General features: G+C 44.0%; 1 protein-coding gene across 1 annotated transcript in view; it reads left to right on the top strand.

Annotated features, from left to right (window-relative positions):
- LOC126297729 (uncharacterized) overlaps positions 1-14,857 on the top strand; it is a 283,119-nt gene that overhangs the window by 155,723 nt on the left and 112,539 nt on the right. Inside the window, exon 2 of the mRNA XM_049988870.1 lies at positions 3,715-3,880. Coding sequence (XP_049844827.1) covers positions 3,715-3,880 — 166 coding nt within the window. The remainder of the gene's footprint in view (positions 1-3,714; positions 3,881-14,857) is intronic.

Raw genomic sequence — 14,857 nt, 5'->3', positions numbered from 1 at the left:
TTTGAACCAGTACCACCAGCGCGGTAACTGTGAACCTTAGCCGCTGCGCTATACTCGCTTGATCGAAACATGACTAACATTATGGGTACAACAAGTACGCACAAAATTTCAAGGTCGATTTTCTCCTGAACAGGGGGCCGTCACATGAAGTCTCTAACCTGTTACTCAGGAAAGGTCCCTCTACAGCATACCTAAGACTCGTCAAAATACGTGATTAACGTATCTGTTAGTCCCCTCGTGAGCCCAGTTATATGGAACTTATTCGAAAAATTAACATTTCAGATGTGGTTGTACCATCTAGGAAAATATTTCATACTGAAGAGTGTAACGCTTAGACTGCAGCCAATGTTCTGGTATCGTATACTTTTTCTGGTGTCAATGTCCGCTATCGTGATCAACCTAAAATATCATGTTGTGAAGAACACATGAAATGAGGTGAATTTTGGGTCGCGGGGCTGGGCGACTACATAGGTGTGACGTGTGTTGTGCAACGCTTCCTCTGCCAAAAGAGAACAAAGACCCGTACGCGTCAGTGTGTCCTCCACACATGCGCTATTCTACTTTTCAGTACCGCCTGCCACAGCGGGTTGTAGTTCCAGCTTTACTGAGACTGTTACAACCGAACGACAACAGATACTGGCGGATACAAACAACGAAATTTTAGTAACCAAATAGATTCATCACTAAAAAAAGCCTGTTTATATTTTCAGAACAATGAACGATTAAGAAATGTTCATATATTCCTCACTTTGCAAGTAGACGACGACTTCTGTATGAAACTGACAGACAGCTTCCAGACTGCTAAGGAGGGCGAAAAAATCAGAAGGCAGGAGCGTTTAAATACCAAGGTGAATGGACGGGAACGAGTCTGACAGAAAAAGAAGGCACGACGATACGAATAACAGAAACGGATTTATCTAAAATCTCTATCAAAATCTTAAAAGAAACAATCGGTGCAAAATTAAGACATTACTCCAGACTGATCGGCTGTGCAGCCTTACACGCAGCAGAAAATCTGAATCTTGTAAGAACAGTAGTAGTTGGAAGGCTAGAACTTCATGCACGAGAACGTCTAAGGAGGATACTGTTACCCCTTCAGTAAAGGGGCTTTGATCGTCGATACACCTTTGTAATGGACCCAGGAAGATGGACGTATCAGTGTTAAAGTACGCTTGATCAAATAGGTCACGGACAGCTGGGAGAAATGCTATTTTATGTAGGTCCAGACACCATACCTCTATAATATATGCGCCCGACAACACATCGCTCTTACAGATGGACAATGTCCGACCTCTAGCGGAATACAGTAGGGCTCCGAGCGAAGATGGATAATGGAGAGGGGAAAGCACTCTGTAATGTGTGGTATATGGAGACGTGCTCGGATAGCCGAAGCGGTTAAGGCGACCGTTTGCATAGAGCGGGAAATCTGTGTTCGAATCCCGGTCCGGCACACATTTTTATCTGTCGCCATTGTTACTTCAATGCCCCAGTGCAGCAAAAGTCGGAAATCTCTGTCGTAAAGAAATAGTAATACAGTAAAGATTTGCTAAAATGTAAATTTCAAATTTAAAAAAAAAATGAGGCAACTCTACTTGCCCACGTGAGGACAAGACCCATGAGAGGAGTGACAGATATGGTTAAAACAACCTTCCACGAACGTGTTATCTCCAGAGGTTTTTCAGATGCATATCATGAGAGATGTCATCTGAACCTTTGTGACTTTCGGCTTTGGGATGCCTAAAAGAATGCCTTTAACAGGGACACGTTCTGTCTCTATCTAACCTGAAAGCCAGTATGCACGCTGCATAGATTCCACCAGACCAACTGTTTTTACGGATGCAGAATCTCTGCAACGTATCCGGTGCTCATATTAAACACTTGGATAAGTATTGCTTAATAATACTCAACATTATGCCTTTCTTACTCGCTTGACCATTTCCGGCCACGTCCCGTTCCTAATCCATTACATATGGCAACATGTCTATACGCCATTCTTAGATTCACAGCGCCAAATTCTCAAATGGTGGCCAAAATTAAAACTAATTTTCTTTCTCTGCACTTTGGTTCTGCATAATGCATTAAAATACCTAGTTAGTTTTGCTGCCACACGATAATTACGATCAACACTGGACCTCCATTTCAAATATAGCCATCCGCTATTATCACATTTTAGCAGTTTCCGACACTGGCTGGCAACACTAGAAAAAAAAAAAATCCGTGTGGATTGGAGGTATAACACGACTGAAAGCTTTCAGTGTAGAGCTGCCTGCAATTTTAGATGTAAAGAGAATAGCGACGAACAACGATGTTGTTTTAAGATGTCGCGACGAATGCCCGTGGTTTGGTTACACTTGTTACCAGTCAATGTCCATTACCCGTTCGGACTTACTTTCAAAACTGAAGTGTAACTACTACATCTTCCTGCGTGGCGAGTCTGTGCAAGTCCCGTTTACAAAAATAACTTTTTTTTTCCTTGTATTACGGAGAGTGTCGCAGACTTAGTGATGTAGATTGACAAGACTGCCCATCTATTCAGACAACACTAACAGGAAGGTAAACAGAAAATTTAATCATTTTTACCCACAGTTGCACATGGAAGAGATCGTGAATATTTACAGCCTTTTTGATTTCGTCTTGTGATGGATAACTGATAATGCGTCGTATTTATTGGCTGTGAAGTTTTTTCCTGTGATGTACAATTTAGGAATTGACAAAGAACGTACTAAATTTTGTAACAAGCAAATGAACAGTATTTTCGACTAAATCTACTGAACTTCTACACTACTGGCCATTAAAATTGCTACACCAAGAAGAAATGCGGATGATAAACGGGTATTCATTGGACAAATATATTATACTAGAACTGACATGTGATTACATTTTCACGCAAATTGGGTGCATAGATCCTGGGAAATCCGTACCTAGAACAACCAACTCTAGCCGTGATAACGGCCTTGATGCGCCTGAGCATTGAGTCAAACAGAGCTTGAATGAATGGCGTGTACAGGTACAGCTGCCCATGCAGCTTCAACACGATACCACAGTTCATCAAGAGCAGTGACTGGCGTATTGTGACGAGCCAGTTGTTCGGCCACCATTGACCATACATTTCCAATTAGTGAGAGATCTGGAGAATGTGCTGGCCAGACCAGGAGTCGAACATTTTCTGTATCCAGAAAGGCCCGTACAGGACCTGCAACATGCGATCGTGCATTATCCTGCTGAAACGTAGGGTTTCGCAGGGATCGAATGAAGGGTAGAGCCACGGGTCGTAACACAGCTGAAATGTAACGTCCACTGTTCAAAGTGGAACAAGAGGTGACAGACGTGTAACCAATGGCACGCCATACCATCACGCCGGGTGATACGCCAAGTATGGCGATGACGAATACACGCTTCTGATGTCCGTTCACCGCGATGTCGCCAAACACGGATACGACCATTATGATACTGTATACCGAAGCCGGATTCTTCCGAAAAAAATGACGTTCTGCCATTCGTCCTTAGGATAATTTAGGTAAATTAGTGTGTAAACTTAGGGACTGATGACCTTAGCAGTTAAGTCTCATAAGATTTCAGACATATTTGAACATTTTTTTGATTCACAGGTCCAACGCAAACATACCTTATCAAGCGTGTCTCGTAGCAACGCTATGAGACAGTTTTTACACTTTCGAGCGCTGTGCTTCGACTCCAGCTGTAGCGTTGTTGCAGGGCGCGCGGCGTGCTACTTCCCCGTCGAGCTGCAGGGCAAGTACGTGATGCAGTCGACGGCCACGTCGAGCGTGCAGTATTCGCAGGTAGACATCACCGCCGACGCCATCCCCATCTGGGGGCACTGCCATCGACGCATCGGTAACAACGTCATCCTCATGGACGAGTAAGTCGAAATTACCAACACGGACAGGCAAAATTTTCTACTCGCTAGTATTAACGTTGGCTCGGACAGTGCTGTATTGCCTCAGTATTTTGAAAATTTCGAATCAATTCGAAATCTAAACTGCTTGATGTTTCAACGAACTTCAATGGCCGAAACTGTCACCGTTTTCTGCACTGAAGCGCCAAAGACCTGGTATAGGCGTGTCTGAGTTTCGGTGTTGGAACTTCAACGGTGTCAGATTCGAACAATAATATGACCAGCCATTTGTAAGTTAACTGGTGCAGTTCGCACATTGATTAGACACTGAAAAGCCAAAGAAACTGGTACACCTGCATTCCACCGTGTAGGCCCCCTGTCAGGAGGCAGAAATGCCGCAACACGACGTGACATGGGCTCAACTAATGTCTAAAGTAGTGTTGGAGGGAATTGACACCACGAATCTTGCTGGGCTGTCAATAAATCTGTTAAATTACGAGGGGGTTGTAGACCTCTCATGCTCAGTGTTCATGGCAGGGGAGTTCGGTGGCCAGCGGAAGTGTTAAAACCCAGAAGAGTGTTCCTGGAGTCACTCTGAAGCAACTATGGACGTGTAGGATGTCGCATTGTCCTGCTAGTATTGCATAAGTCCGTCGGCATGCACAATGGACATGAATAGATACAGCTGATCAGACATAGTGCTTAGGTACGTGTCACGTCTCAGACTAATCTCTAGACATATCGGGGGTCCCATATCACTCCAGCTGCACACGCCCACGCCATTAGAGCCTCCACCAGCTTAAACAGTCCCCTGCTGACATGCAGGGTCCATGGATTCATGAGGTTGTCTCCATACCCGTACACTCCATCCGCTCGATATAACTTGAAACGAGGCTCGTCCGACGAAGCAACATGTTTCCAGTCAACAACAGTCCAATGTCGGTGTTGTTGGTACCAGGCGAGGCGTTAAGCTTCTTGTCGTGCAGTCAAGGGTATATGAGTGGGCCTTCGGCTCAGAAAGTCCATATCGGTGATGTTTCGTTAAGCGGTTCACACGCTGACACTTCATGATGGCACAGAATTAACATCTGTAGCGATTTGCGGAAAGGTTGCACTTCAGTCACGCTGAACGATTCTCTTCAGTCGTTGTTGGTCCCGTTCTTGCAGGTTCTTCTTCCGGCCGCAGTGATGACGATTTGATGTTTCACCGGATTCCTGATACTCACTGTACACTCGAGAAATGGTCGTATGGGGAAATACCCACTCATCGCTACCTCGGAGATAGTCCCATCGTTTGTGCGCCGACTATAACACCATGTTCAAGCTCACTTAAATCTTGATAACCTGCCATTGTGGCAGCAGTAACCGATCTAACTACTGCGCCCCACAATTCTTGTCTTACATAAGCGTGGCTGGTAGCAGCGCCGTATTTTGCCTGTTCAGATATCATTATATTTGAATACACATTACCAGTTTCTTCGGCGCTTCAGTGTAGAAAACGGTGACAGTTTCGGCCGTCGAAGTTCGTTGAAGCATCACCTAGCCATCAAGCAGTTCAGATTTCTAATGGTTTCGAAATTTTTCTATGGAATTTTGTTTTGGATTTTATTTCTAAGTTCCTTTTGTTGTCCTCCAGGTATCATCATGATATTTATTAATAATAGTTGTTACGATGAACGACCTACAAGAGGGTTGAATGGTTTGGTCTTCTACCACCAGCAGCCTTTCCTCAATTGGTGACGCTTCAGCGCTCACGAACACTGCTACATCATGGCGCATAAACGGTTGGTCCTAGTGGCCGGGAAGCTAATTGCACCTATCGCAAAAGCGTGTGTGTGACAGGGGTCCAAGTGATATCCACCACTTGCTTTGGGTGGTATTTAAAACTTAAGCTCCCAAGGAAGCAGTTGATGGACCAAAGTGACCAACTTTTCACGGTCCCCGTCTATCTTCTGCAATAGCTCTGAAAGGATCAGTCTGAATAACTGAGTCCGTTCTCGTCAACCTATAAAATAAGCGATTTTAAGCTTTTTCGAAAAACTAATGAAACAATGTAATTTTTTGCACGTTCATTGATTCTTGAACATTATTTTCTGATTTTAAGAAATTATCATTAAGCTCCCCATCCGAGGAGTTGACGTTGCTCTGTCCAAAACCAGGTGTTTCCATGGTGGAAGTCCTGCAGTCTGCAAATCTTACCTGAAATCAAAAACAATTTTCTTAATCTAGGATAATGCGCACGGAGTAATAGCATAGTCCTTTTAATGTGACAAAATAATAAAGTTGCGTTCGTTTGAAAAGACTTCGTTTTGTCGTTTTTGGTCACTTTTTTGCAATAACTAATGAACAAATGGGAATAAAAATAGCCTGCTGGCCTTTGTGGTCGTGCCCAAGGAGTAATTCAGCCATATTTCAGCAAGAGATCTTTATTAGCGTGTCCGAAAGCCGTTCCGTCAGCCTGAAATAGTGATGTCCAAACGCTTCGATACGACAGTCACAGTTTATATCGTGATTCACCACTCCAAACTACACGTTTGTCATTGACTGTCCAGTGGTCTCTCTCTTCGCACCACCACAAGCGTCGCTTAGCGCTGACTACAGAAACGTGAGGTTCACGGAAATCTGTTAAACCATTGTACCCCACGCCTACCCCCCCCCTCCCCCTCCCCTACGCACAGTCATTGTGTCAGCTGCACTGCTGGTATCACTTTAAAACTGAAGAGTGATTCCTTCGGATGATTTCATGCTTCTCTTTTTACCACCACCATCCGCAGTGTTCGAAGCTCCCTGTCCGTTATTAAAGGTGGTCTGGCTGGTATTGATTTAGCTGTGACTGTTCCTTCGCGCTTCCACTTCACAATCAAGTCACTTGGGCAGCTTTACAGCGGTTGAAATGTCCATAATGGATTTGATACGCAGGTGAGATCCAACGTCTAGTCCACGTTCGAATTCACTAGGCTTATTCTGAACGTACTGCTTCTCTACTGACAACGCTCCCCGCCTCCTTTTATAGTGGTGGGTCCGCCACTCGTTATATCTTGTGATCAATTCCATACTACTTAAGGATGTCCGGATACTTTGGATCAAATAGTTGGGGTGGGGGCGTACAGTAACAAATCGTGACCACCCCTCTCTCTTCCCCCCCCCCCCCCCCCACCCCCCACCCTCCCCGTCACTGATGACCCGTCCTCACACAGCTTTATTGATACTCGTTACTAGGTAGCTCAGACGGTAAGACCATTGCCCGCAAAGGGAAAAATTCCGGGTTCGAATCCTTAACCAACACACAATTTTAATTTGCCAGGAAGTTTCATTTAATTTCTACCAACTAAGACGACGCCTGTTTCGGAAATTTCCCCTGTGCATTTTTTTTAGACTCCCCGAGCCCCACATTCTGCTGCACCACATTAAAGAGTAATACCAATTTAAAGAACTAAAGTTTCTTGGCCATTTTTTTATGGAACAAAAGGTGATAAGGAAATACTATTCGCAGATGTTATTGAGCATATGTTAAAGTGCATCACAAAAATTTTTGTCGGAAAACATTATAAAATGGCGACACTGCAAGCAATTCTCCCTAGGCATGTTTAATTTGATGCGATCTGTACCACGCGCTATAATGGGTGACACTTTGAATATGGAAAAAGAAAAAAATCTAATCTATAACAGTGTAGGTAGTGAATCACATAGCGCATTTTAGAAATTTGTGTGATTTGCGAGTGTTTAGTCATTAAATTTTCACGAAAGAGTAATTTATTTAAATTAACCAATCGAAAGTCCCATAAGTGATTCACTTTGAAAGGTTTTCAAATTTGTGGTTAAACTTTCAAAAAAATGGCCCAAAGTCGTTGAGGTCACGCTGCGTAGCGTTTTGAAAAAAATCAGATTCCATGAAAAAAGTGTTTGAAGTTATGAAGTGTTAGAGGCATGAACAAATGAAAAAATTCTTATTTCAGGAAGCTCTTATAATGAATCGACTATACCAGTACTGGCCTGTCGTACTGTTGCCGTTGCGATCGAAATCATATCCACTAATTTATTATAGAATGATTAAAATATCGATCGTGGCAATTCCATGAACGCACAGAACTTCCAAATTCTGTTTAACGTGCTCCAAGCAGGCGCATTGCGAGGACGATTCGACGGTTGGTTTCATGTGAGTTCCGTATAAACTTACTACTTTGTGTAACAACTAATGGGCAGCTTGAACAGGCAATAATTATTGCGAAGCATAAGCATCGAGGACTTTGTTCTTGCAACGTGATGTCTGGATTGCACGATTTATATTTGACGTGTTCACAAATAACATAGGAAGCGACAAGAAAGTTTAGAATCACATAGCTGAATCCCTAATTCACATCATGGTCCTGGTCACTGTATTTCTTAGTAGAGGCTCCGACTCCTTCCGAACTGCTCTCAGCATCATGCCCATTCTTGGGACGCTCTGACGTACTGCTTCGACACCGTATTGGACTGGTTTCCATACCTTTTCTGTCTGAGTACACTTTCTTAAAATTTATTCTTACTTGAAAGAAAAAGCTACTGTCGCAGGTTCGAATCCTGCCTCGGGCATGGATGTGTGTTATGTCCTTAGGTTAGTTAAGTTTAAGTAGTTCTAAGTTATAGGGGACTGATGACCTCAGAAGTTGAGTCCCATAGTTCTCAGAGCCATTTGAACCATTTTTTGAAAGAAAAAATTGTATACTATAAGATCACAAACTATAAAAAGTCAATATTACTCACAAAAATAAAGATAAAAATCGAAAGAACTCTCTTGATTGTGATGCAAAGTTCACTATGCCCAGACACTGCACTGGATATCGTGCTGGCGCACGTAGAGCGTTTCGGGTCATCCGAGGCGCTAGAGGAGCATCTCAGAATTCCGTAGAACAAATTTTCTGAGGTATTAGACTCTCCCATATTTTAGGTTCAAAGCATGTCAAACCAATACAAAAACGCTTATTTAAAGATTCTACAGTGGTGTTAGCTCATGAATGCAACGCTGCATGTTCCTGTAGCGGGCAAGTCAGCCTTCAGGAACCAACGAGCGTCTTCAGACGAGGTCGTTAACACGCGCCCTTGCAGTGCCACTCAACTCGTAGGTTGTGGAAGACATTTTCATCGCCAACGGGAGGAGATGGGGTTCGTCATCGTCACTCTCTGTGCTGATGTTTGGGTTAAACCTCTCCGCAGTGTCTCGTGGAATGAGGACGTAAGGCACTGTTGATGGAGACATTAAGTTCAGCAGCTTCTCACCTTCTCCTTACCTCATCCGACACCGTAGTACACATACATCCAGTAGTCACCTACATTCAACAGATACATTCAAGACAACTGACATACACCGAGAAAAGGGGAATAAAAACCATAATGAAAGAGTTTTTCAGAGATCGCTGTCAGTCACGATTTTTTTTGTCGCCTTTATTTATTTGATAAACTAACATTTCCGAAAGTACAAACCTCACCTTCAGACAGCGAAGGCAATAATTTTTTTTAAAAAAACTGCACATCAATATTAAAGTTGTTGACGTTTTTTTAAGTGTCCTTCGCAAGATTATGAACAATGGTTAACAAGATTCATAAAGCCACGGCAATGTATGTGAGGAGAAGACAGCCATTTTACAAGAGAAAGATGGCCAAAGCACTAGCAAAAATAGTAAAGACTTTAGTATCTGTGTACTTTTGTTAAACGTTTTTTATATTGCCATTGCTGTCTGAAGATCAGGTTTGTTCTTCCAAAAATGTTTCTTCATTAAATAATTTAAGACGCCAAAAATTTGTGACTGGTAGCATTCTCCGCAAAACCTTCCCACATTTTTGAGAGTCACGGTCGATTACCAGTCAGTATGCTCCAAATTGAAGAAAACTTTAGATTAGGCAGCTGAAATTACTTCTCTGGGTCTTTCAGACAATAATATCACACAACTCGTTCTTTCTTTGTAGAACAAGTTATAAAACGTAAATACTGGTACAATTCACCAATGGACATAGACATTTGTGTTTTTCAAAGTATCGCCACTAACATGTCTGAGGCATGCAACTGTTCATTGCTTAACGTAAGTGTTCACAAACGCACATTTCCCAATCATTGGTCGTAAAAGACCTCCTACCGCATGTAGTAATCCTTTCCAAACGTCGGTTCTTTGAAACTGAGCAAACAGTTCAGTATCCTCTACGTACGTATCAAAGTACTTCTCCATTCACGTGACACCTAAATAGCACTTTGTCATGGGAGTATATTTAAGTCTAGACATTATGACCACCTGCGGAACGCAATACAGCAGCGATTTTGTATGGTATACATTCATGTCCTTTGTAGGTATGTGGCACCAGATGCCACGCACAAGTCACGCGATTCCCGTCGCGTAAATTACGGGCTGGTGGTTGTGGGTGAGCAGTTGCCGCCGGTGTATTCCCAGCTGTTCTATCTTGTTGAGATCAGGCTAATTTGTTGGCCAGGTCATCAACTTGCGTCCGTTATCACGTTCCTCAAGCCTCTGTAGCACGCTTCTGGCTTTGTGACAAGGACAGGTGTCCTCCGATGGTGATGATGCCGACACGTTCCGGCAGAAGACACCAAAAATGAAGGAATTGAAATGGTTTGCAACAATCACGGACCCCACATTTAGCGTGGGGTCTTTGCTGACTTCCGAAGGTCCCATGGAAGCCCAAGTGAACTCCCCACAGCATAATACTGCCCACATTGGCCTGCGTCCGTGGTGCCTTGTTTCGAACAACCATTCGCCTCGATGATGCCGTATCTGGAAACAGAAATCGATCTGGGGTAACAGAAAGTGATTCATTCGACCAGGTGACATGTTACCATTGGTCCACGGTCCTGTCTCGAAGATTATAGCCTTGTGCAATGGTAGCTGACGATGTCGTTGGGTCAAGACGGGCGGACGTAAGGGTATTTTACTGCAAAGACCCATATTGAATTATGTGCGCCGAGTGGAGTGCTGCGAAACACTTGAGCCTGCATCAGCATTGTAATCTGTCGCCAGATGTCCCATAGACCATCTATCCGCTTTACAGAGCCGGCAAGCCTCAGACTTTCACTTTCTGCGATGTCCCATGGACGTCCAACACTTCGTCGCTTACTCGTGGTTTCACCATCCCTCAACCACTTTCCACAGATAATCATGGCAGCAGCACACGAGTGGGTGATCTGCTTCGCCGTTTGAGTTCGTCGTTTCCTGGCGCCGAGCCATAAGTCAAAGCCGCTTATGACGGTGGACTTCCACATTCGCGGCCCGTATCGTCTCTAGAATGATTTCCTGTTCGTCTCTGCTTCTCTCTTCTAGTTTCTCATCTAATTGAGCACTAATTGATCGTACATTCGTATCTGTTGTAGATGGTCTTCCGCGTGACATTCTCGCATTTCGGTGTAATACTACCCTTCTCCCTGCAGTGAGATGAATTGTTTCCAACATTCCCGGATCGCCTCGTAAATATTAATGGCACTGTAAATCTGCTGCAGTTCTTCAGTCGTACAACTGTAGTGATGTATAGCCCAGTTTAGAGATTACCTCTCACAGAGAAATCTGGAGGCCTACATTAGAAGTAAACTGTACTGGTGCACCATCATGCATATAACACGTTCCCAAACTATGGGGACAGCATGAATAAGAAATTCTACCAGCATCGGCAAATCATTTATTCTCATCCGCTGTTATAACTCTGTTCTTCTCAACTGCTTTGAACTTTCATACATTCCGTAGTATAAGAACGCAGATGCCGATCATGACCTATTTTAATACAACGTAGTCTGTTATGATGTGTATTGCTTAACTTACAGCGTTCTATTAATTACTGAAGTTTTTTGTGAAATTTCCTGCAGTGTGTTTCCTCGACGTAGCCAAGTCAAATGAAGTGTGTTAAAGGTTGTCACGTCTTGCATATTATTAAAAAGTCGTACAGTTCTTCAGCGTTCAGCGAGGTATGCATTAATTTGTTATTTCTAAATCAAGCTAACGTTCTGCACTTCTCAATGTGATTAGCGATGTGTCGTATGCTTATAAATATCTGTGAAGATGAATGTTCGTAACATATTGATTTTATACCGAACACAAGGAAGTATGTCACAGACAAATAGGAGCCAGAAAGTAAAGCGAAGATCCAGTGGTTAATGTAATAGAACAGCCTTCATGTCGCTTTGTGGCTACGTTCCATAATTACGTAAGTGGCCTCTGTTAATTTAATCGAAACAAGAATGACTCAGGCTTAATGCAACAGCTGGTATGACAGGAACAGGATGTACGGGTAATTGTGCGGGAAATCAGGAATATCACTATGTCGCCATCTATAGCCCTCGCTGGTGTCAAGGCAAAACACGGCGCATTCAGGCCAATTGGGTAGCAGTCCTTGCCGAATGGGTAATAATCCATCGCATGCAGTGCGGGTCGTAATATTAACACAGTCGTGTCGCTTTTAAGCGCAGAATAATAATTACTGCTGACATCTTACACTGGAGTGACAAATCATGGGATAGCAATGTCCACATATACAGAGGGCGGTAGTACCGCATACACAAAGTATAATAGGGCAGTGCATTGGCGGAGCTGTCACTTGTACTCCGGTGATTGACGTGAAACGGTTTCCGACGTGGTTATGGCCGCACGACGGCGATTAGCTCCAACTACCATTCCGCGCTCAGTCAGTTAGGCACTTAGGACATTCCCTTGATAAGGACTGATGGTTGGGCTAGTGTGGTGCAGAAACCACGAGCCATGGACCCAAGTTGTCAACAAGGCACGGTGCAAGCTGGTGGTGGCTCCATAATACTGTGGGCTGTGTTTACCTGGACCATTGACTGGAAATTGTTATATTTGGTTGCTTTGAGACCACTTGCAGCCGTTTATGATCATGTTCCCAAACAAAGATGGAATCCTTATGGATGACAATGCGCCATGTCACCAGGCCACAACTGTTCACGATTTGTTTGAAGAAAATCTCGGACTGTTCGAGCGAATGATCTGGCCACCCAGATCGCCCAATATAGATGTTATCGAACATTTATGGGACATAATCCAGAGGTCTGTTCGTGCACAGGGAACACTTTCGCGATTGTGGACGGCTGTAGAGGCATCATGGCTCAATATTTCTACAGGGGACGTCAGACTTGTCGAGTCCATGCCATGTCGAGCTGAGATCAGGAGGCTTCCCATGAATTCTATCACCATAGTGTATACTCAGACATCTAAAGGGATAAATTTCACCCCTGGCTAAAGTGAGACTTAATCTAAAGGTTTGTCTCACATACTTTCTTATTGATCAGGACAATATTCCTACTAAAGTGACTTTCAGATAGTAACCAGGCATTCAGTTATGTCGCCAATTATTCCTTCGTTGACCCATATTTACCAGAATGTTTTTGGCTTGTTCTAGTATTTTTTCCGACCAGTGACAATTTCCGCTATAAATTATCACACAACTGTATACAAAGTGGTTCAGGCGTTCGGGGTCAAATGTGTGCAGACAGGCATTCTCGTGTAGTCCACATCCAACTCCCAGATGCATTCACGAAGCGTTTAATCCCCTGGTCAGCGATAGGGACATGGAGGAAGGTTGAGTGGGGAAAGGATAGGGGTGAGGGAAAAAAGAGAATTTCTACTTTCAGGAGCAAAACGCTGCCCACCTACACTCAGCATGTTCCTTGCTGGGGACCACGGCACTATTCCGTTGCACTTAAAAGGGGGACCATTCGAAGTTCCCCTCGCCGATTTTATATACAGGGTAGTCCATTGATAGTGACCGGGCCAAATATCTCACGAAATAAGCGTCAAACGAAAAAAACTGCAAAGAACGGAACTCGTCTAGCTTGAAGGGGGAAACCAGATGGCGCTATGGTTGGCCCGCTAGATGGCGCTGCCGTATGTCAAACGGATATCAACTGCGTTTTTTTAAAACAGGAACCCCCATGTTTATTACATATCTGTAAATGAACGTTTTAATAGTTACGTTATTTAAGGAAACAGGAAGTATTAAGCCACATGTGAAACGTCATCCACGACCTGCAACGAATGCTGATGCCCAAGTAGGTGTTTCACCTGCTCTCACGGCTAACCGCACATCAGTAGCAGACAAATTGCGCGAGAACCGGGAATCTCAAAAACGTCGGTGTTGGAGAATGCTACATCAAAATCGATTGGACCCATACCATGTTTCTATGCACCAGCAATTGCATGGCGACGACTGTAAACGTCGTGTACAGTTCTGCCTCCGGGCACAAGAGAAATTACGGGACGATGACAGTTTTTTTTGCACGCGTTCTATTTAGCGAGGAAGCGTCATTCACCAACAGCTGTAACGTAAACCGGCATAATATGCACTATTGGGCAACGGAAAATCCACGATGGCTGCGACAAGTGGAACATCAGCAACCTTGGCGGGTTAATGTGTGGTGTGGCTTTATGGTTGGTTGGTTGGTTGGTTGGTTGGTTGGTTGGTTGGTTGGTTGGTTGGGGAAGGAGACCAGACAGCGTGGTCATCGGTCTCATCGGATTAGGGATGGATGGGGAAGGAAGTCGGCCGTGCCCTTTCAGAGGAACCATCCCGGAATTTTCCTGGAGTGATTTAGGAAAATCACGGAAAACCTAAATCAGGATGGCCGGACGCGGTATTGAACAGTCGTCCTCCCGAATGCGGCATTATGGGAGGAAAGATAATTGTCCCCATTTTATCGATGGCAATCTAAATGATGCAATGTATGCTGATTACCTACGTAATGCCGATGCTACTACAAGATGTCTCACTGCATGACAAAATGGCGATGTACTTCCAACATGATGGATGTCCGGCACATAGCCCGCGTGCGGTTGAAGCGGTATTGAATAGCATATTTCATGACAGGTGGATTGGTCGTCGAAGCACCATACACGCACGTTCCTGATCCGACGTCCCCAGATTTCTTTCTGTGGAGAAGTTGAAGGATATTTGCTATCGTCATTCACCGAAAACGCCTGACAACGTGCGTCAGCGCACTGTCAATACATGGGCGAA

Source organism: Schistocerca gregaria, chromosome X, assembly GCF_023897955.1.
Source record: "Schistocerca gregaria isolate iqSchGreg1 chromosome X, iqSchGreg1.2, whole genome shotgun sequence".
Taxonomy (NCBI): Eukaryota; Metazoa; Arthropoda; class Insecta; order Orthoptera; family Acrididae; genus Schistocerca; species Schistocerca gregaria.
The sequence above is the reverse complement of the archived record's forward strand: the minus strand, read 5'-3'. Positions and strand labels throughout refer to the sequence as shown.